Below are 19,636 nucleotides of genomic sequence, written 5' to 3'. Positions count from 1 at the left end.
GAGGGAAATCAAGAAGATTGGAGTGGAAGAAATTAGTCTAAAAATGTATGAGCCATCGGGTTAGGTAATCTATTACATTATTGAAAGAAACTGGCTTATCAAAAGAGTTTAGTGTTCAATGAAATATAAGGGATGGTCATACCATTTTCAATATGCAAGAATGTTTGTTGCTTTGCATCTATGAAACTCTGTGTCCTTGGCTTGTTTCATGTACTTAAAGATTAAATATGACAATTAGCTTTAGTCTTTGTTGTTATTTGATAACTGCTCACAGATAAAACAATTTGTATAGGGGCAAGTAAAAATTGACTTCGAGCAAGTAGATTTCTGACCCACCTACCTGAGCGGGAAAGTGAAAAAAAAGCATTACCGTTGAACCCTGTAAATATCTGACTAATGGACTAAAGACTAATAACATAAAGATTGTGTCGATTGTGATTCAGATCTGAGTTCACATTTGAGGACTGAGGTTTATGTATGTTATTTATCAGACTTCTAAGTGACGACAAATTGTGATTTTAGCCACTGTTGTTTTTTGTTAATGTATGGCTGTTACCACTACTATATTTTTGCTCAACTGCCAAAGTCATCAACTATTATCAGACCTCTTATACTCTTGTTACTGTTGATACTGATAATTAACTTGTTCTCTGGTTGAGTGTAATACTTCATTCTTGATCTTGGAAACAGAAGTTTGACAAAAAATGTGCTGCAGAAAAAGATAGTGAGTAGACCTAGAATTAAGATTTATTTTTCCTTTTTTTTGTCAACTAATGTTTTTTTTGTATTTTACAGTAATTATTGTCAAGCTTTTGCATATTACTTAACCTGATATGATAACATCATACGTGAAATATGTCTTACCTTTCTCTGTGTCCTCAGTTGAACTCGGTTTGATGTTCGAGATGAGCTGCTCTAACTTGAAGTATTTGTATTTCTCAAACCTAGATGGGGAGACAAGGAGAAAAGTTCATTGCATTATTTTGCTAAAAGTTGAATACTACACTCTGTAGTAGGTTTATTCTTTCTCACCAACCTGCTGGCTAGTAGATGCTCAGTGAACTGCGCCTCAGTGGGAACTCTAATGTTGAGAAATTCCTCAACTAACGCACCCTGTTGCCCGTCTGATGCATCGAGTTTTGACTGTAAAAAGAGATCTAAAATGTTATCCATAGCAACTTGTGCAGTCTGGGGATTCATTCAAATAGCACTTACACACCTCTGCTGTGATCCATTTGAAAGAAAAGTTGAACAGTTGAAGGCTTAGAGCTGAAATGGCCTCATGGAGAGCTTGCATAAAGCTCTGGGGTTTGGATCCTGGATTTAAAAAAAAAAAATCTATATATTGTTTCCAAAGAAGATTACATACTTAGTGCTTTCAAAGATGATTGTTAGAGCCATTATATTGTATTATATATGACTGTTGCAAAACCAGCACACAATATTGGGATCCAGGGCTCTCATTCTGATTACCTGATGCTATGTGGGCCATGGACTGCAGAATGGTAGCGATAAAATGTCCCACGTGCTGAAGCTTGGCCTCTGACAGATAAAGGATTTGATTGGTCGCATCAAAATAAAAGTCCCCTAAGCAATGTGCCAGCAGACCTTCATTAGAGGAAGATGATGAAACAGGGATAGATTTGGCCAGTAGCAGAAGCACAGAGGGGAACAAGGGGCAGTTTGCAAGCAGCTGCATCACCTGGCAACCAAACAGGAAAATGGCGGAGTGTTGAGGCGAGAGTTTGTCTAGTGCAGTTGGGATAAGTTGGACATCATGGTTCTCCTGGGCCGAATGCCCTAGAACTGTGAGAACAGATAGAAAATACTTTATTTAGGCATCATATCTAGCATAATTAGGTGTTACATTCATCCAGTTCACTATCTATTTCTGAGATCTTTAATTGAGGACTAAATACTGAAGCTTTTTATGGCGCATCTGTACCATTGTTGAGCTGTTGACTAGGATCACCTGCGGTGAGGTTATGCAAAGACAGCTGGATCTCTTGCAGGGTCCTGAATAAAGGAGATATGCTGACCAACTTGGACAGGTCATAATCACTTAGACAAGGGGCTGTGCTCTGTAGATGGACTAGGGTAGAGAAAATTAACATATGAGTGACACTTTGTAACCTCCTAATATTCTCAGAAATGGAATGAAACCCTTGTGTAGATTTGTTCCTTACTTGGCTCATGGGGAAGAGCTTCTGCTTTGGTCATATTCATCGATGAAAACTGGGGATATAAATTTGAAAGAGGAAATTACTCTTCACTTGATTATTCCAAGATATGTTACAAACAGAACAAAGACAACTATAATACCTGTGTGTAACACATGTTGGTGTCACCGATTTGGGTGTATCCAGCTTGTGGCTCACATTCCCTGGCATCAGGAGGAGCAGTATGGCAGTATGGGGGACTAGGCAAATCCTGGTTCTGCCAAGCATCTCCCGTCAGCCTGTATAAAAGAGCTTCCACTGACCTGAGAACAGCTCCCAGTAATGCTATAGATGCCTCAGCTGGGTGATGGTGTAGTCAGTCCCATGCATATAACAGATAAGAGTAAAATGGAAAGATGTCACATAGGCTCCAGCCTCTAAAAACATGGCAACAAAAAATACTTTAAATTCAAACAATGTGCTCTGATAGTTCTTCTGTGTTAGCTTTAATTTAGCCGTAAAATGTGACAATATTGTTAAGCGGAATAGTTCCTCATTTTGGGAAATACGCTCATTCGCTTTCTTGCTGAGAGTTATATGAGAAGATTGATGCCATGCTCATGTTGAAGCTACAGCCAACACCTGGTTAGCTTAGTTAAGCATAAAGACTGGAAGCAGGGGGAAAAGGCCAAAGGTAATACAATCCACCTCCGAGGACCTCTTAAGCTCACCAATTCACACATTACATCTTGTTTGAGCTTTAGAGGTGCTGGTACAGGGATTTTGTTACCTCCAGACAGAGCCATGGACATTTGTCTTCTTTGTTCCCTGGGCATTTCTTTGAAAACATCAGTCTCTCTATGTGATCATCATTCAGTTTTACCTTGTGTATCTCTCTCTCTCGCACTGCCATTTGATGGTTCATCCCTCATAGAATTATGGACTAGCAGCTCTTTAAGAAGACTCAATTTTTTATGATCCATATTCTCAAAGACATTCTGAAAGAAAATACACAATTTCACATTGGGTTTTTTTTTTCATTTTCTACCAAACAGAAAAGTCATTGGACGTTGTCATATTTTGTCAATGCAGTAAATCTCACCTTGAACGTTTCAGTCTGTTGGCAAATGTTTCTGTAGAACTCCTGTGTGTCTTTGCGGTGTCGGGCCAGTTGTGAGGCTATGTGGAGGTTCTGATCCTCTAGTTTGTCGTACAGAGTTTTCACATTGAACTCCTCTAAATCACAGCGCCCCAACACGCCTCCTAGATAGGACCAGGAAATGTCACCAATAAATGATGAGATATGAAGGAAAACATCACATCTGAACAAAAGTCCAGCAGACGACTATAGTTTAAGTCTTGTCATGCATCCTATATTTTTATATGACCAACTGTTGTTTTTTTTTTTTTTTTAAGAACTGAGGAGACGCTATCATGATGACTGACTGCATCTTGAAATCAAAGGCTCCATAATAATGCAGCAGAGTCTCTCTAGCTTTTTAGCCATTCCAGGATGGAGCATGCAATGGATGATAAGTACTTGAATTAAGATTGCAGAGGCTAACTAGAGAGCTAGAGATAACAGCATAAGTCATTAGAGTGTGATATTAGCCATTATTTTCTCTATCATCAATCAAATGGGGAATAGGCTGTTAACTGCTACCAGGTCATGCGTGATGGTTTCATAATAGCTAGGCCAATGGACATTTAAACGCCTTATCAAGTTGCATGAATAATACAATAAGCAGTAAGTGAGAAACACTAAATCCAGTTCTACCTTATAGTCATTTCAAACATTTCAACCACCAGACAGAGCTTAAGTGTTTCTTTTTTTTGTTATGTTTTGTTTTTTCAAAGATTGGTTTATGATTAGGTTACTGAAGTGGCGCAGAAAATAAAAAGATTTAGAAGAGTTTTATTCATTAGATTGAACCAAAATATGGTTGCAGAATAATTAAGAAAGATCATTACTCATCAGGCTGGCTTTAGTAGACCTTAGTTTAAAAATTCCAAATAGTGTATACTCCATATTTGATAGGTGATGTATCTTGTAGACAGACACATCCAGTGGTGGTAATTTCAGCGTATGCCAGAAAACAATTCACAAAATCATTTAACTGGCCACAAATTCATTACACAGATAGCCTACGGAGGTGAGCCACTTCAGACAATAATGTGGCACTGCTGGCCATCTTCTAGCCCACACAAAATGAATGTCAGCCTGAAATGGCCCACATATGAAATGGCAAATATGGCCCAAATATCCCAAATCAAATGTAGGTAAAGATGCGGTCCTCTCAGGTATGTGTATTCTGGATGTGGGCCAGTTCTGGTTTATCTGGTTTGTTCTTGGTTGACATACGGCTTGCTTGTGGCCTAGATCTGGGAAACAGGAGCGGACCGCCTAAGTGCCATCATTCCAAGCGGTATGTGGGCCGAAAGAAAGTGCTGAAAGTGTCAGGTGTGGGCTGGATCTGGGCCACAGCAATTTTGCTATCTGAGTATGCATTCCACCACACCCACCGATTCCACCACAATTTCCTTACATCATTACCGATACAACATTTTCAAGAGGATTTGGGTAAAGCTAAAGCACATCATCACAAATAGTGATCTTACCTCCCTTTGAAACAGCAGGCTCTTCGGCCTCTGCTCCCTCTCCTACACCCCTTCTGCCAAGGAGGCCATCTAAGTTTGGGACAACTAGGCTGAAACACAGATGCAAACCATGTTATTTTTATAAATCCATACATTTACACGTTATGTGACGTTATGATAATGAGAGAAAAGGGACATGGTATGTGCTACCAGGACACCCACCATTACCATCCTGACACATGAATAAAATAAATCACCTCTTTTGCCAAGGCAACACACCTTTCTCCACTGCAAACACACTCCATTGGACAGAAGGGCTCCCCAAGGTTGCGCCACTTGGGCTTTGTCCTCCACTGGGACACAAGCTTTGCTTTGCCGGGCCGTAGAACCAGCACTGTGGTGGTCACAACCACAACTACCACCAGCAGCACACTCAGGATCCCTACGTACAGTTACCATTGTGTCATTATAAAATACCAAGGGCTAATTCATCACTGTCATACTCCTGTATGACAAAATTGTGAATAAACAACAAAAATACCCACCTGCAATTAGTCCCCAATCTGGTAGAAGGTTGAGTCGGTGCTGCTTGACAATCCCATACTTGACCAGCTGTGCCGGGGTCATGGGCTGGAAGACAGCGGCCCGAGGGTCACACTCTGTCCCCTCCTCACTCACAACGACCACCATACTCCACTCTGGAACAGCATTGTCCACAAACACATACTTCCCTGTTTCTGAAAACACATGGGCAAATCTGAGAAAAGGAAGATGTGAGGATAAAGAGGTTATGGTCAGAAAATAGGATTCCAAATAATGAAAAATTGAAGCTCTACCTGCAATATTATCTGTGCACTACCTTGTGGAGTTGAAGTTTGTCTGCTTCATGAGTATCTGCAGACGTCTGAAGGCACCAAAGTCCCAGCTGGGGTTACTGTTAAACAGATGGTCTTTCTGATACACTGGAAAGTGGCTGAGATGGCGATCTTTGGGGTATAAATAGATTTAGAGAAAGATTTAAAGATTCAAAAGAAATATAACTCATACTGTTATGATAAAACCAACATTAAATGAAAATAGAGTGAGTACCCGTGTGGTTGATGGTGAGATGGAAAATGAGCATGTCACCAGAGGACAGACAGGCGACAGGGTTTGGGATACGAGGAAGGACAGCTAAGTCATAATCATCATCTTCTTCATCTGTGTCTCTCCTCTTCCGGGGTCTTGTATTTAGGAGTTCAATTGGTTCTGAGTAGAGGTCAGTGTCAAATTAAAATGCTTGGAGATTAGACGACCAATTTAAATGTTCAACTATTTCCCAATATAATAATACTGCATGCAGAAATCACATGGTTTGATCTGAGACATTAGGAAAAGAAAATTAATCAAGTCTAGTCACCTGAGAGAAGCTGATTAATAATCTCTTTTTGTGTCGGAATCCAGCCAAACACTCCTTCAGAGTCAAACTGGACTAAATGGATTTTCCTAATATTATTCGCATGGATATCTGGTCCTAAAACATCCATTACAGTCTGGAAACAAACACAAACAAGCCCAATGAGAACTGCTACTGCAGCACTATACCACAGCATGCTACATAAATTCAAGGAATAAAATGATGAGATATCAATATCTAATTATGAGTTGCTTTCTATAATAAATCTGACAGGGCATCATCTTGCATATGGTTACTGAGCTGAAGTGTTTGCACCATTTTGGAGAACCAAAAACAGAGGAAGAACTTTGGCATATTTCTGTATGTGTATCTGTGTATTCAATGTCTGTTTTGAATAATTATACTTTATGCATTTATGCATTACCATCGCTAAACATGTAGACTACATATATAATAATACAAAATATATACACAAAATATTTATAGAATAAATTTATATAGCAGATAATGTTAAAAAAAAGTTTTAAAAAAGTTATAAAAGTTAGGGGCACTAAGCATCTCTAAATCAGACAGCTTAATTTCTACTGTGTAGCCAAATCAAAGTCACAAAGCACAAAAATCCTCTCCCATAAGGTAAACAAACCCCCAAAGGTAAAATTCAATTTAACTAGACCCACTCAAATGCACACACACAAAACATCCACATCCATAAATGATGAAGACCAAGAGGCTATCTTGTTGAATTTATTCTTGCATGGAGAGAAGAGTTCATTATTTAACACTTTCCTATGGCCATAATGCCATGGTATCACCAAATCTGCAGCTGCAACATTTTTCCAGGTATCCTGCTGAGACTGCAAAATTCTGATAAATGCTACACCAAGCTTTCCGACAAATAATCGATCTAGCTTGGACTCCACAGTCTGAGAAGTCTCCAGGCTGCATCAGCTAAATACTAATGTTGTATTTGTGCTTATATGTGTCTGGTAGTAGCCGCCTCAAAAAATCCTAATTCATATACAGGTTTAGTGTAATTAATCAATAATTGTGATGTAAATAAAAACTGCTGCAATATCAGATTTTCAATGGCCCTGCCACCTCTCCCTCACCCTGGCCCACACCACGCTGTCTCTTTCTTTGACGCTGAGCAGCAGGTGTCCATCTGGGGAGAGCTGGGCAGAGAGATGAGGCACTCTGGATAGGCAGGAAGTGTTGCAAAGTTCCTCAGCAGACACATATCGCTCACACTGGCAGCTGGGGCATCAGGATTAAGCAGATAAGGCGAAAGACAAAAAGACAGTATATCAGATTATTTGTCACTGAAATCACTTCATACCTTTAAAGGAATACTATGCAGAATTTGTCGGTTGCTGTTTGTAAACACAACATTCAAAGTTGGCCCTTCCTCCCCAGCTCAATGACACCAGAGAGAGCTGAGAGCGCAAGCGAGAGAGAGAGAGAGAGAGAGACAGAGAGAGAGAGCGGTGGTAGCAAGAACAAAGCAGTGAATCGGATTTAAAAAAACATTATTTTCTGATTGTTTCACGGTGGCTATGTTCTAAAGGACAAATAAACCTACACACCTCCACACAACCTTGCAGGAAGATGCTGCATTGCCAAATTTATGTGAATGCAGCTGAAGCACACGCTTCATCCTGTCTGCTATGGCCTCTCTGTTCTACGTGCGTGTCTGTGATTGTGTGGAGCTCAGCCCCCCCTCAGTCAAACGGACACAGACAGAGAGCAGAAGAGAGAGACAGCAATGTAACCTGGTCGCTATGCTACAAGTCCTGACCTCACACCCTGCGTTCTGTTATTGGCTGGGGGCTACATACCAACTGCCCAAAGTTTGACGCCCAGAATTGTCCTGAACATGCACTTCCAGTGGGTCATAACTGATGATTGAGAGGGATTATTTTGTATGAGTCTGTAAATTGTTTTGTTTTTTTAGGAAAATCCTGCATAGTAAGCCTTTAATTCAAATGTGGTTTGCAGCAATATTTTTTTTAAAGTCATGGATGTTGCAGGCCATTGTAAAGGAGCAAATTGAATTGAAAAATATTAGTGAGATTCACATGCCCATCTCCACATCCAGAGTTCCTCCATGCGGTCCGCAGGTGATATTACAGGAGTGGAGAGATGGGGACACACATTCTCTGGATGCTGCCAGTCGTACCTGTCCTGTGGCACACCGTCTGTTCACCTGAAACACACACAAATACACACACACACACATACACATCTAAAGGACTTCAAACAAACAGACCTTACTGGTCATTACATCATTCATGTTTGATCTACTAGAGTATTTTCCCCATCTCACAGACATTGGAGGAAGTCTTTTTTACAGAGATTTCATTTGTGTAGGGCGACACTGTTAGGCAAGGGTTATGTTTATGTGCTGTGGAAAAGCACCAAAACAGACACTTGAGAGTTGGCTGCAATACAGCATCACATTCAAAGTTGACTTTGAAGGAGTATAATATTTTCAGTCTATACAGTTGCACAAGAACACATTTACTGTATTTCCATAAAATCTTTGAAAGGAAGAAATTACAAATTCACTGTCTAAATATGGGAAAATTAGATTAAAAAAGAAATAAAAACAAAATTATTGCTGACTTCAGGCCTAATGCTAACCTCAGGCTGGCAGTCCAATTCACTGTCAGATGTAGAGCTTTTGAAATCCAGTTCGTCATAGAAGATAAAACCAGTTCTGCACAAACATGAACCATCTGAGTGCTGGAATGCACGGTTCTTTCCAATACAGGTACAAGAAGAAGAACCTGTGGAAACAAATGAGACGCAGGACAAATTTGATAAAAAAATGAACATAATAATGTTCAGATAAAAGCATTTTATGTGATCTGAGGAACATCTGAAAGGGTAAAACCTGCAGGTGAGGTGGAAGAGCTGCCACAGGGAAAGCAGGCCTTCTGGGCAGGCAGGTGGTTGAAGGTGCCAACTGGACATGGGTGACAGTCCTCGATTTTCTCAGCATTAGTGAGGTTACCAAAAGAGCCAGGGGGGCATGGTATCTCTTGGGTGGATCCCATCGGACAGACATACCCAAGAGGGCAAGGATTACTCTTGTAGTGGTTTGTACCTGTTCAATTAAAATCAATTTACACTTAATTTCGAGTTAGGCATGAAATAATACATAATTTAAACATGAATTGAGATCAGGAATGATTTGTGGTGGTGAGTAATTCCTTTCTTTGCATGTAAAGTACCTGTGGGACAATAGTATCCTGGTGGGCATGGAAGGCATTGTGGGATAGGGGAGAGGTAGAGGTGATAGGTGCCACCCTCACACACACTACAGCAGCTGTTTTTGGATCCTCTGAGCCCACTGGTGTTGACAGGCATGGAGCCCCCTTCACAGGACTTCATGGCAGAGCTGTTGGCTGGGCAGTAGTAGGGAAATGGACAGCTGTGGAGCATGGTAACAAAGTTATTTATAAAACTTTAACCCCCACCTTGCAGAATCAGTCCAAATCCATTAAGCTATTATCATTTCAACGGTTAAAGCCTCTCATTTCCATGTCAGTCCTACAGACAGTCTTCCTTATGTGCCATGTTTTAGAATGCCGGACCATTTGAATGCACTCACAGTTGTTCAGGGGTGTTGTAGGAATGGGATCCCTCTGGACAAATGTAACCTTCAGGACAGACTTGAGGTTCAGCAGTCTGAGGTCCACAGTATGAGCCAGCTCTGCACAGCCTCTCTGTGACTGCACCTGAATTATAAGCAAAAACTCATTACTGCAGAACCTTATTATTTATTAAATTAAAATCACTATATTTATTATTAAAATAAAATATTCCATGCCATCACATACAGATTTTACAGATATATGGTAATATTATAAACTGTGTGGATAAACCTACCCATGGGACAATGATAAGAGGCCCTGCAGGGTATCCCCTCCACATTGGGCTTTCCTGTAGCCCAAGGATCTGGACAGAAGGTTCCCCCTGCACAGGGCTCACATTGGCTAGGTGCAGCAGCTCCAGGAAGGGACCTCTTGGTGCCTGGTGGGCAGAGAAAAGGGGGTCCAGACCCACTGCACCAATAACCAGGTGGGCAAGGATGGTTGGAGTAGTCTGTAAGCCCTGGAAAATAAAAAAAAAAATGTAGAAAACATATTACTTCACACAGTGAAACCATAATTTAAATAAATTAATTTCATCTTTGCATAAGAAATTATCAAATTGAGTGGGACCCTCAATGAAGTAACAAACACCTGAACCATTAAACTTATCAAAATGACTCAGACACAAGTGAAGTTCTTTGCTACTCATTATTTACGAAGCTTTCATGTATGAATACAAAGAATCAGAGAGAGGAGAGGGAGGAGACCATCTGCTGCACATCATCCAGCAGATAAAGTAACAATATGGTTTCAATTTCAAACATTAAGCATTTGTGAGGGAGATTAAAATAAGTTTTTCCTTTGTAAATCCACCCCTCAGTCATAACTGTCACCCCAGGTATGTTTTAAATTCAAGGACTTCAATCACATTATACCTTCTCCACTCTTATCTCAGCTAAAGGCTCAGGCACAAGTATAAAGGTGTGCATGCCTAGTGAAATTAATACAACCTAGAAAGGCAAACTGCATTGAACTGTCCTTCCAAATGTGAATTCAAACCCACTCAAGAGAGGCATACTAAGGTGTAACGTTATACACTATTTTACAATTCATTACAAGATATAGCAGAAAGAAAAGAGAAAATATCACCTGTAATTTAAGGAATCTGTTACATTTGCATATGTAATTTTAATTAACTTTTTAAATGAGTAGGTTGTGGTCTATGGTGTGAGCTGCAGTGTGTCAGACCTGTGCTATTACAGTGAGAACCAGGAGGACAGGGCAGGCAGTCACTCTTGCTGCCTGCGCCAGGGGAAGCTCGATAGGTGTACAGAGGACATGGCCTGGGTCCTGTCTCTCCATTAGAGCTGCTGCCAGGTAAACCATCACAGTAATGACCAGCAGGACACAGATGAAGGACTGCATCTCCTGCAAACAAACAAACAAAATGCTGAAATATTATGAGGGGAAAAAAACAGTTTCATATTTTTATGTGAAGATTGTTTCAGTGCACATTTGTTACACTCCTTGCTTTCCGTTTGAGGAGTTGATTTCAAGATTTCAATATTTTATTGATTACTTTTAAGGCTCATCAAGCACTTGCCCCTGGCAATATTTCTGACTGGTAAACACTTCATGATCCCAGCCTTAGTCATCATTTTCAGGGCTCACCTGGCTGTCAGCCAGTGGTTTTTAGTCCCAGATCATGCTGGCATCCAATCAGTTTACACACAAGACTGTAATTAACTACGTGGTACGATAGAAAGCAGGCAGAATGCTGTGTACAAAGCATCAGGATTGAAAAACTGCTCACCAAAGACAAAATGAGAATTTCACTGTAAGAATTCCAAAACTACGCAATGCCCTTTCTGCTAAGTTTTAATTGTCTAAATCAATGTCACAAACTCAGGCATTGCTTTCCATCATTTCTCAAACCCAATTTGTCCACAAAAAGGAGACTTCATAATGTTTAAAAGATTATCCTGCACTGTAATTCTGTAAACCTGACTGCATTAGCTACAAAAATACTTCAAAACACTCAAACATTAAGACTGTTATCAGTCTGTACCAGGTTTACACCAATGCTGAGGTGGGCACAGTAAGCAGTCCTGTAGGTTGGCACCTCCTGGGGAGCTTCTGACACTGTTTGTAGGACACGGCACAGCCTCCTCTGTGCCTTCAGGACAGTAAAAACCTAGAATAAAAAAATGCTTAGGTTTTTACAATTAACTTTAAAGAGTTAAATGATAAACTGACTGTCTGACTATACTTATAAGTTTGAGATAACTAATCTCAAAGGTCATCTGAGAACAACACTGTGTGGATAAACTGAATATCAATTGTTGCTAGCATTTAGGTTATTTGTTTGTTTGTTTGTTTTTAAGAATTGATGCATTGTACCTGGTGGACATGGTCCAGCACACTGCATGCCCCACTGACACTGGGTCAAGTCAGACATTGGTCCCTGCGGGGTTAAATCTGCACTCCCAGAAAAACAAAGATACCCTGCAGCACACACACCCTGGATCCTACCAGCTCTTTGGAAAATATACACTAGGTTAGTTTATCCATAAAACCACAAAATTCATTGCATACACACAAACACACACAAGCATGGGCAAGAATATTTCTGAAGACACTAGATTGCACACTTCATTAGATAAACAGCTTGATAATTACATAATTTCTACCATTTTAACCTCCCATAGTCATATTCAAATTCATTATATTCATCCATATTAAGGTGTTAATTTGGCTGTTCAGTGAACCATGACTCCCGAAGCATGATATACAGTATTCCCTCCTTCTGCTAATTGTGAGTATAATCAAAGCAGAGAGCGTGTTTGCCTTTGAGCATGTATGCATGAGCACAGGATGTGCATGTGCCTAACTGTACAGGATGTCTATATACATATCTGTGTGTGTGTGTGTGTGTGTGTGTGTGTGTGTGTGTGTGTGTGTGTACACACTATGTGTCTGGGTGTATTGTACAGTATGTGAGACAAGTGCACATTTGCGTGCTCATGCTTGCATGCAAATAAGCTGTGATGCTTCCAATGAACCAGCGCTCTTTACCTGCAGAAGTTCCCTGGGGGGCAGGGTAAACACTCTCTCTCTTCCTGTAGCCCTCCCTGGTTTGGATGAGTATATGTCCCATTAGGACACGGCTGAGGCACCATGGTGCCTGACAAAAGATGCAGAAGAACAGAGACAGGCTGCATGATTTATTACATAGTAATTACCACAATGGCAATAAGTGCCATTAAGTACAATTTTTTTTGTTGTTTTATTTTGGACTAAAACACATATCTGAAAGGGAGTTTTGTGTCTTTTTTGTTTTCTTTGTGATGGTTTATAAGATTATACATACATGGAAATTAAATTAAAGTTGTCATCCTCTGCAGTCAAAATCGTACATAGCATACCTGCAGGGCAGAATGAGTGTGGTGGGCAGGGCCATGGCTCTCCTATTATGGCCTCCTCACAGTAGAATCCAGGTCGGCAGGGAATGCAGCTATCTGAGCCCAGGTTTGGCTGATACTCTCCTGTTGGACAAGGCAGGGCTAGGGCAGAGCCTTCTGGACAGTAGTGGCCCTAGGAGAGAATGGAAATGACCAAAGTGCAACTGAGGGGTGGCATTCAATGCAGCAGGACATTAATGATAATCAACGTGGCACAAGCTTCTCTAAGATAGCTTAGAGATACTGTTAGGTAGAAAATAACAACAATGGATATGTGAAGGACAGGGAAGGGAATTCAGTGGAAGACAGGGAACACAGATAGAAAGAATTAAAGAGTACATGAATAGCCTTACCTTGGGACAGAGGAAGGCATATGGAATGGTTGAAGAGAAGTCAAAAGGGCAGTAGAAACCAGCAGCACAGGGCCCACTGGGGTTGGCCAGACCTTCAGTAGAACAGTAATGACCTGCGGGACAGGCAGAGCAGCTTTCCATCGACACACCTCCTATGAAAGAAGAACAACAGATACCAGTGAGGAGATAAAGTGACAGGGACAGAAAGCTGTTCCTCACAGAAGAGAAAATGGCATGATATTAGAATCTATTTCAAAAGCCAAGACATGGTATCTAACAGAAAAAACATTATTTCATAATGTGTGTAAACATTATGAGTACCAGTGGTGTTGCGGATACTGCCAAGAGGACAAGGAATTGGGGAGAGGCAACCTGCTGGACAATAGTGGCCCACAGGACAAGGCCCATTCCTGGGGAAGTTGTCAGAGCTCTGCGGTGTTGGCCCTATCGCTTCACCTTGGCAGAAATAACCCTGCAAACATAAACCTAGACAAAAACACACAAACTCTATAAATTTCCTCATCAATTTGCTTATCTGTTATTAAATTGTTTAACCAGCATACAGGTGCATACGTTTTGTTATAAGACAAAAGTCATATCACTAAACATCTCTATTGTATCTGTGCACCTTGTGGTGTTGATGCTCCATATGAGCTACAGTACACTCCAGAGGGACAGGCTGTGCACACAGAGAGGGAGTGTGCTCCTGTCTGATTACTTAGAGTCCCTACAGGGCAGGGTTGAGGCAGGGCTGTCCCAGCAGGACAAAAATGACCTAGAAAGAGATCATAACAGTTATCAAATATTAGTTTATTATTAATGTAGCAACATTAGGAATTATCCCACTGGACAGTACTGCTGTTATGTAGTTTAGAGTTGTGTAGACTTGCAGTAATGATCTGATTTATACTTGAAGATTATTATCACCATCCTCACCAGCTGGGCAGATCGAGGGCTCTTTAGTGGCTGACGAGGAACACATGGTCCCTCTGGGGCATATTATGCAGTGGGCTGCTCCAGGGGCTGGACTGTAAGTGCCAGGCTCACAGGGAACTTCACTTGCTGAGCCAACAGGACAGCTATGGCCAGCGGGGCAGAGGTAGCCATGGGAACCATCAGATGGGGTGGGACTGGAGCTGCCACCCAGGCAAACGTACCTGTAGGCATAAACAGGAAAAACAAACTTCATATCACAAATATTGCTTCAAGTTGCCATTAGTAAGATCCCACAATCTGTCAGTGAGAAAATATCATCTTTTGGAGAAGTTTGAGAAAACATTTTAATGAAAGTATTCAGTGTCAATCAAGGCCACTTCAAATTTCAATGATGAAGGTTATTAGAATTATTAGTTTTACAATGGTAGGTAGTGTTCTCAAGTAGAGCATGGCTATGGAATGTTTATTAAAAGGAAGATTTTCAATGAGCAGCATTTCTGTTTACAGTCACTGTTGTATTGATACATTGAAACTAGTACATTTGAATTCAGGGCAGTTCACATTGTTCAATCAATGTAATTAAAATAATGTCTAACCAGAAATCTGTGATAAATAGTCCCAAGAATGCAGGTACTGAAAATTGAAATGACATATGTTGAAATTAGTTTCAGAAGCAAGCATCATAAGTTGTAAAGAATAGTGTTTCCAAATTAATGTAAATGCTTTGATATCTGGTGGTGATTAGTGTCAAATAAAATAGGACTTGTTTTATGACTTTTTAATTTCACTGAAGTCTAATTCTGTAGTCAACTCAGATCATAGATCCTATTTATACCTCAAGGATGGAATAAAAAATAAACTCAGATTCTGTAACCTTGACACACACACACACACTGCTACAGCCACTTTAAAGTGGGTTTTATCTGTTTAAGTATTCACTGCAGAGCATACTTTACGACCAAAATGCAGCTTTTACCAAAGTGTGTGAATTTTGTCCTGCTGAAGAACACTGCTCCCTCTCCTGCTGAGACTCAACAGACGCTCAGGTAAAGACTGTCTGCTTGCCTCAATTATCTGTCTGATTCAGTTGTTTGTGAGTATACTGGCTTGCAATTGATTTTTGAACACCGGATATCCTGCTGACATAATGGAATGGTCCCTTGAATCTATGTATAAATCTTTTGCACAAATCTGAAAATAAAGGCAGAAGGTGAGAAACAGAAAAGGTAGGGGAGAGACAGAGAAATAATAAAATTATTTTATTTTTAAGAAAGAAGAAAAACAATTTCAAAGCAAAACTATTTTCATGACCACCTCCTGTCTAGGTCAAAGGCAGCTAGTAAAGTGAACTGTCTGAATAATATCCATCAAGGACAAAAGAACAGTATGTCTCTCTACTCTCAGACAGAGTGGAGAGGTTTTAAACTGAAAAGGCGAAAGAGCAAAGGTGATTACCCAGCATGACATGGGAGAGCATCTGAGAGCTCAGCTATTGCAGGTCTGTCACAAAACAGTCCATGGGGGCAGGGTGGGCATTCCTCTAGCCCCTTCAGTCCTTGGAGGATGGAGAGAGAGCCTGTGGGGCAAGGGAGTGGATAGCCAGTGCCGGAGGGGCAATAGTAGCCAGAAGGGCAAAGATGGTTTCTGGTAGAATTTGCCTGAGATAGAAATAAAAAATAAAAACCCTAATGCAGTCAGTGTCATAACACACAAAATGACAGTGTTTATTTATATGCTTTGATGCATAATGTCCTAAGGATGCATGCATGGTAAAGCATGCATTGCTTGCATGTAGTAACAAGACTTAAAGTCGAATATGGTCAAGTCTAAAGCTAAAATATTACGTCCTGCAATACAAAGGTGCTTGATGAAAGTTAAAATAATGATTTTCCTATTGTTAAAGCCTTATAAGTAGTGGGACTTAAAATGTGATTTGGAAGGGTCATGTGGTTGTTAAACTATAGCAATTTACTCCCATTTATTACAATTTCATTTATTATCATTTATCATAGTATAAAAATGCTCAGCAATATGGCAGTCTTCTATTTGATTATGCAGTATGTTGTGCTGAAATTTTTTCCCCTCAGGGGGATATTGAGGAAAGCTTATGTGGTGACCAAAATGGGGAGCAGAAATCAGTTCAGTGAAATTCATGGTAAACACAGTTAGATTCTGATATTTTCTGTGTACCAGTGGAAATTTAAGTTTGATGGTGGTGCTAGAGGAAAAGCAATTCATTGCCAAGGCACCATTAATAACCACAACAAATTTCCAGGAAATGTGTTTTTTTGATAGCTTGTGTACAAAGTTCCACTTGATGGTGTTGTTGGAAGAAAGCTAATGAGGAGTCTTTGGTCTTTCTTGTGAGCATAAGAAAATTTTGACATGAATTGTGAATTGATATGAAAGGTCAAAAGGTCACCAATATCAGTAAGAATCATTCTTTGGGGGCAAGGGCTGACTGGCCAACTACTTACTGACCAACATCACAAGGTTATGGACCTACAGAGCCAAAAGAGAAGAAGAACAACACCTGATACTCAGTAGAGTTAGGGCTGGTTGATCCAGCTGGACAGTAGTATCCTGCCTCACACAGTCCTGTGGGCTGCGATAGACCAGATTGAGAGCAGAACATTCCTGCCAGAAAAACCAACAAAATAAAACTCATCATCATCAAATTTGAAACACATTCACTTAACTGTGAACAAGTATTTTTTTTAATTTAATTAGGGGTTTATCCTTTCCATACCAGCAGGGCAGGGCAGGCAGGCATCAGGACTTGAGGCTCCGAGCTGGTTCTGCACAGTCCCAGGTGGGCAAGGGAACTCCAGTCCTAGTGTCAGTCCTGGAGGACAGTAGTATCCAAAGGGACACAGTGCGGGCTGTACAGTGCCTTCAACTGAACCACATCAGAGAGAATGAATAAAAGACTGACATATCTGACGAAACCTTCTTAGACTTTGAAAAGATACAGCTGTATTATGAAGGACACTTTGACACTGTCAGATCAGTTGTCAGATCAGTTGTACCCTTTTCCCTAAAGATGTATTGTATAATATCTGCTTCAATTAATAAAACTGAGTGCTCCCCTGAATGACATTGAGTATCCCTCATGGAATGGGTATGAATCCATTGCTTTCTTTAAAAAGACAGCATATGAATTGGTAATCAGCAGCTAGCTAGCCAATGATTCGTATCCTTTTGGTGTGTCTATAATCATAGCTTAAAAATCAACTCATGAAAAACATGTCTTGTGGCTGCACTGAATGATAATCTATGGTGACTACTATTGGAAGATAAATTGTATTCTCTTCTTCCTCTTTCCTCTCTATCCTGCATGGATTTCGTGGTGGAAAAACACCCTTGCTCTTCGTGCTGAAGAAAACTTTTGGACTCACCTTGACAGTAGTATCCAGGGGTACAGGTGGTGCAGTTGTCCTGGTGTGTGTTGCCTGCTCCAGAGCTAAATGTCCCTGCAGGACAGGGCATGGGGACTGGTGCTCCACTGGGGCAGAAGAAACCAGCTGGGCACAGAGCCTGGTCTGCTCTGCTAGAGCCCCAGTCACAATAAAACCCTGCCCAACAATCACCTAAAACACACAAGGGGAAAAATGCATTTAAATATAAGAGATTATCTTTATAACCCATTAAATCAGCATTAAAACATGGAAAGCATTAAAACATGGAAACCTAGCTGTCTTTCATTCTGTTTACCTGCTATAACCCCCTGTTGGCAGAAAACCCCCGGGGGACAGAGAGATCCAGTTCTGTTGTCAGTTGGGTTGGGAACCGTGGCACCCATCAGGCAAAGAAACCCAGCAGCACACGATCCAGATGGCTCAATCAAACCGTCAGACCCACAGAACAGACCTGCTGGACACACTAGGCACTCACCTGTAAACAAAGAGAGTGACAGCTTTGACTTCAGTCCTAACAGCAAAACAAGCCACCTGCTAGGTGAGATCCATCAACATGTCTCCGAAACAACTGCACACAGATGGAAGTGTCAATTTCTTGAATCAAACAAAAATTGAGGAAGATCATTTCAAGAAAAACAAAATTTGGTTCACAGGCCTTGAACCTGGTTTATTTTATTGTAGAAAAGTGCTTACCTTGACTGCAGATTTTTTTAATCTTGTCTGAAGGAAAATCTGATTTGAATAATCAATAACATCCTAAAGGCCTCGAGAGTACACCACAAAATATTTGCATAGTCAAGTAATTTACTTTCATATCCAGTCTCCACATTATACTTTTTTCAAAGAGGGTTTATTATTCCACTTGTTCCCTTTTTTCACAAAGGTTCTGCCTTTTCACCTGTGGTGGTGAGACCCGGGCTGGGGTTGTATGTGCCTTTAGGGCATGGGAGAGGCTGACTGTCTGGACTCTCCCTAGGACAGATGTAGCCAGCTGGGCAGGGCAAAGGGCTGGAGAGTCCAGTGGAGCTCCCCCTGGTGGGGCTGGGACTGGGGGACTGGCAGTGGTACCCAGGAGGACAAGGGTTACACTCTTTCTGGCCGGATAAATCCTGGAACCAGCCTGGCAAAGACATTTAAATGGTAAATGGACTGCACTCATATAGCGCCTTTCTAGTCTTCCAACCACTCAAAGCGCTTTACACTGCAAGCCAACATTCTCCCATTCACACACACATTCATATACTGATAGCACCGATGACTACCATGCAACCTGCTCATCAGGAGGAGAATCTAATGCACTCACACACACCGATGGCACAGCCATCGGGAACAATTTAGGGTTCAGTATCTTGCCCAAGGACACTTTGACATCCGATTAGTGGATGACCCTGAGCCACAGCTGCCCCACATTTAAACGGCAGCAACATCTTGAGCGACAGACAGAAATTGTGACAGAAAAAGTAGTATTTTACAGTTTTATACAGAATCTTCTTGTTTACCAAGAGGACAAGGTTTGCAGTCATCTTTGCCTTTTCCTCCAGTCTCATTCTGGTAAGAGCCAGCTGGGCAGGGTGAGGGTACACTGCTGCCCTCTGCACAGTAGTGCCCTGTTGGACAAACACTTCCAGATACACTTGACATTGGAGCAGCAGTATGAGATCCCTCTAGACAGTAGAATCCTGGGGAGAGACACTTTTATAAAATGTTTGCAAAGCAAC

The 19,636-nt window shown here is 41.0% G+C and overlaps 1 protein-coding gene across 1 annotated transcript in view; it reads right to left on the bottom strand.

The window, feature by feature from the left end:
- The window catches only part of si:ch211-286b4.4 (SCO-spondin), a 51,069-nt gene that overhangs the window by 2,652 nt on the left and 28,781 nt on the right, over positions 1 to 19,636 (bottom strand). The window contains exons 61-98 of the mRNA XM_067594717.1: positions 19,418 to 19,597; positions 18,817 to 19,038; positions 18,214 to 18,393; positions 17,898 to 18,089; positions 17,249 to 17,398; positions 17,033 to 17,136; positions 15,955 to 16,157; positions 14,500 to 14,720; positions 14,192 to 14,338; positions 13,885 to 14,049; positions 13,564 to 13,715; positions 13,175 to 13,343; positions 12,825 to 12,933; positions 12,150 to 12,286; positions 11,818 to 11,943; positions 10,998 to 11,177; positions 10,045 to 10,269; positions 9,767 to 9,893; positions 9,387 to 9,586; positions 9,047 to 9,259; positions 8,794 to 8,939; positions 8,229 to 8,356; positions 7,263 to 7,407; positions 6,157 to 6,289; positions 5,847 to 6,005; positions 5,617 to 5,743; positions 5,303 to 5,514; positions 5,037 to 5,199; positions 4,779 to 4,867; positions 3,262 to 3,422; positions 3,043 to 3,157; positions 2,323 to 2,519; positions 2,187 to 2,235; positions 1,946 to 2,092; positions 1,474 to 1,806; positions 1,220 to 1,317; positions 1,037 to 1,143; positions 865 to 944 (exon numbers count right to left, since the gene is read on the bottom strand). Of these exons, the coding sequence (XP_067450818.1) occupies positions 865 to 944; positions 1,037 to 1,143; positions 1,220 to 1,317; positions 1,474 to 1,806; positions 1,946 to 2,092; positions 2,187 to 2,235; positions 2,323 to 2,519; positions 3,043 to 3,157; positions 3,262 to 3,422; positions 4,779 to 4,867; positions 5,037 to 5,199; positions 5,303 to 5,514; positions 5,617 to 5,743; positions 5,847 to 6,005; positions 6,157 to 6,289; positions 7,263 to 7,407; positions 8,229 to 8,356; positions 8,794 to 8,939; positions 9,047 to 9,259; positions 9,387 to 9,586; positions 9,767 to 9,893; positions 10,045 to 10,269; positions 10,998 to 11,177; positions 11,818 to 11,943; positions 12,150 to 12,286; positions 12,825 to 12,933; positions 13,175 to 13,343; positions 13,564 to 13,715; positions 13,885 to 14,049; positions 14,192 to 14,338; positions 14,500 to 14,720; positions 15,955 to 16,157; positions 17,033 to 17,136; positions 17,249 to 17,398; positions 17,898 to 18,089; positions 18,214 to 18,393; positions 18,817 to 19,038; positions 19,418 to 19,597 (5,991 nt within the window). The remainder of the gene's footprint in view (positions 1 to 864; positions 945 to 1,036; positions 1,144 to 1,219; positions 1,318 to 1,473; positions 1,807 to 1,945; positions 2,093 to 2,186; positions 2,236 to 2,322; positions 2,520 to 3,042; positions 3,158 to 3,261; positions 3,423 to 4,778; positions 4,868 to 5,036; positions 5,200 to 5,302; positions 5,515 to 5,616; positions 5,744 to 5,846; positions 6,006 to 6,156; positions 6,290 to 7,262; positions 7,408 to 8,228; positions 8,357 to 8,793; positions 8,940 to 9,046; positions 9,260 to 9,386; positions 9,587 to 9,766; positions 9,894 to 10,044; positions 10,270 to 10,997; positions 11,178 to 11,817; positions 11,944 to 12,149; positions 12,287 to 12,824; positions 12,934 to 13,174; positions 13,344 to 13,563; positions 13,716 to 13,884; positions 14,050 to 14,191; positions 14,339 to 14,499; positions 14,721 to 15,954; positions 16,158 to 17,032; positions 17,137 to 17,248; positions 17,399 to 17,897; positions 18,090 to 18,213; positions 18,394 to 18,816; positions 19,039 to 19,417; positions 19,598 to 19,636) is intronic.

The sequence above is a fragment of the Thunnus thynnus genome, chromosome 7 (genome assembly GCF_963924715.1).
Source record: "Thunnus thynnus chromosome 7, fThuThy2.1, whole genome shotgun sequence".
NCBI lineage: Eukaryota > Metazoa > Chordata > Actinopteri > Scombriformes > Scombridae > Thunnus > Thunnus thynnus.
Note: the sequence above shows the minus strand (reverse complement) of the source record. Positions and strands in the feature narration are given on the sequence as shown.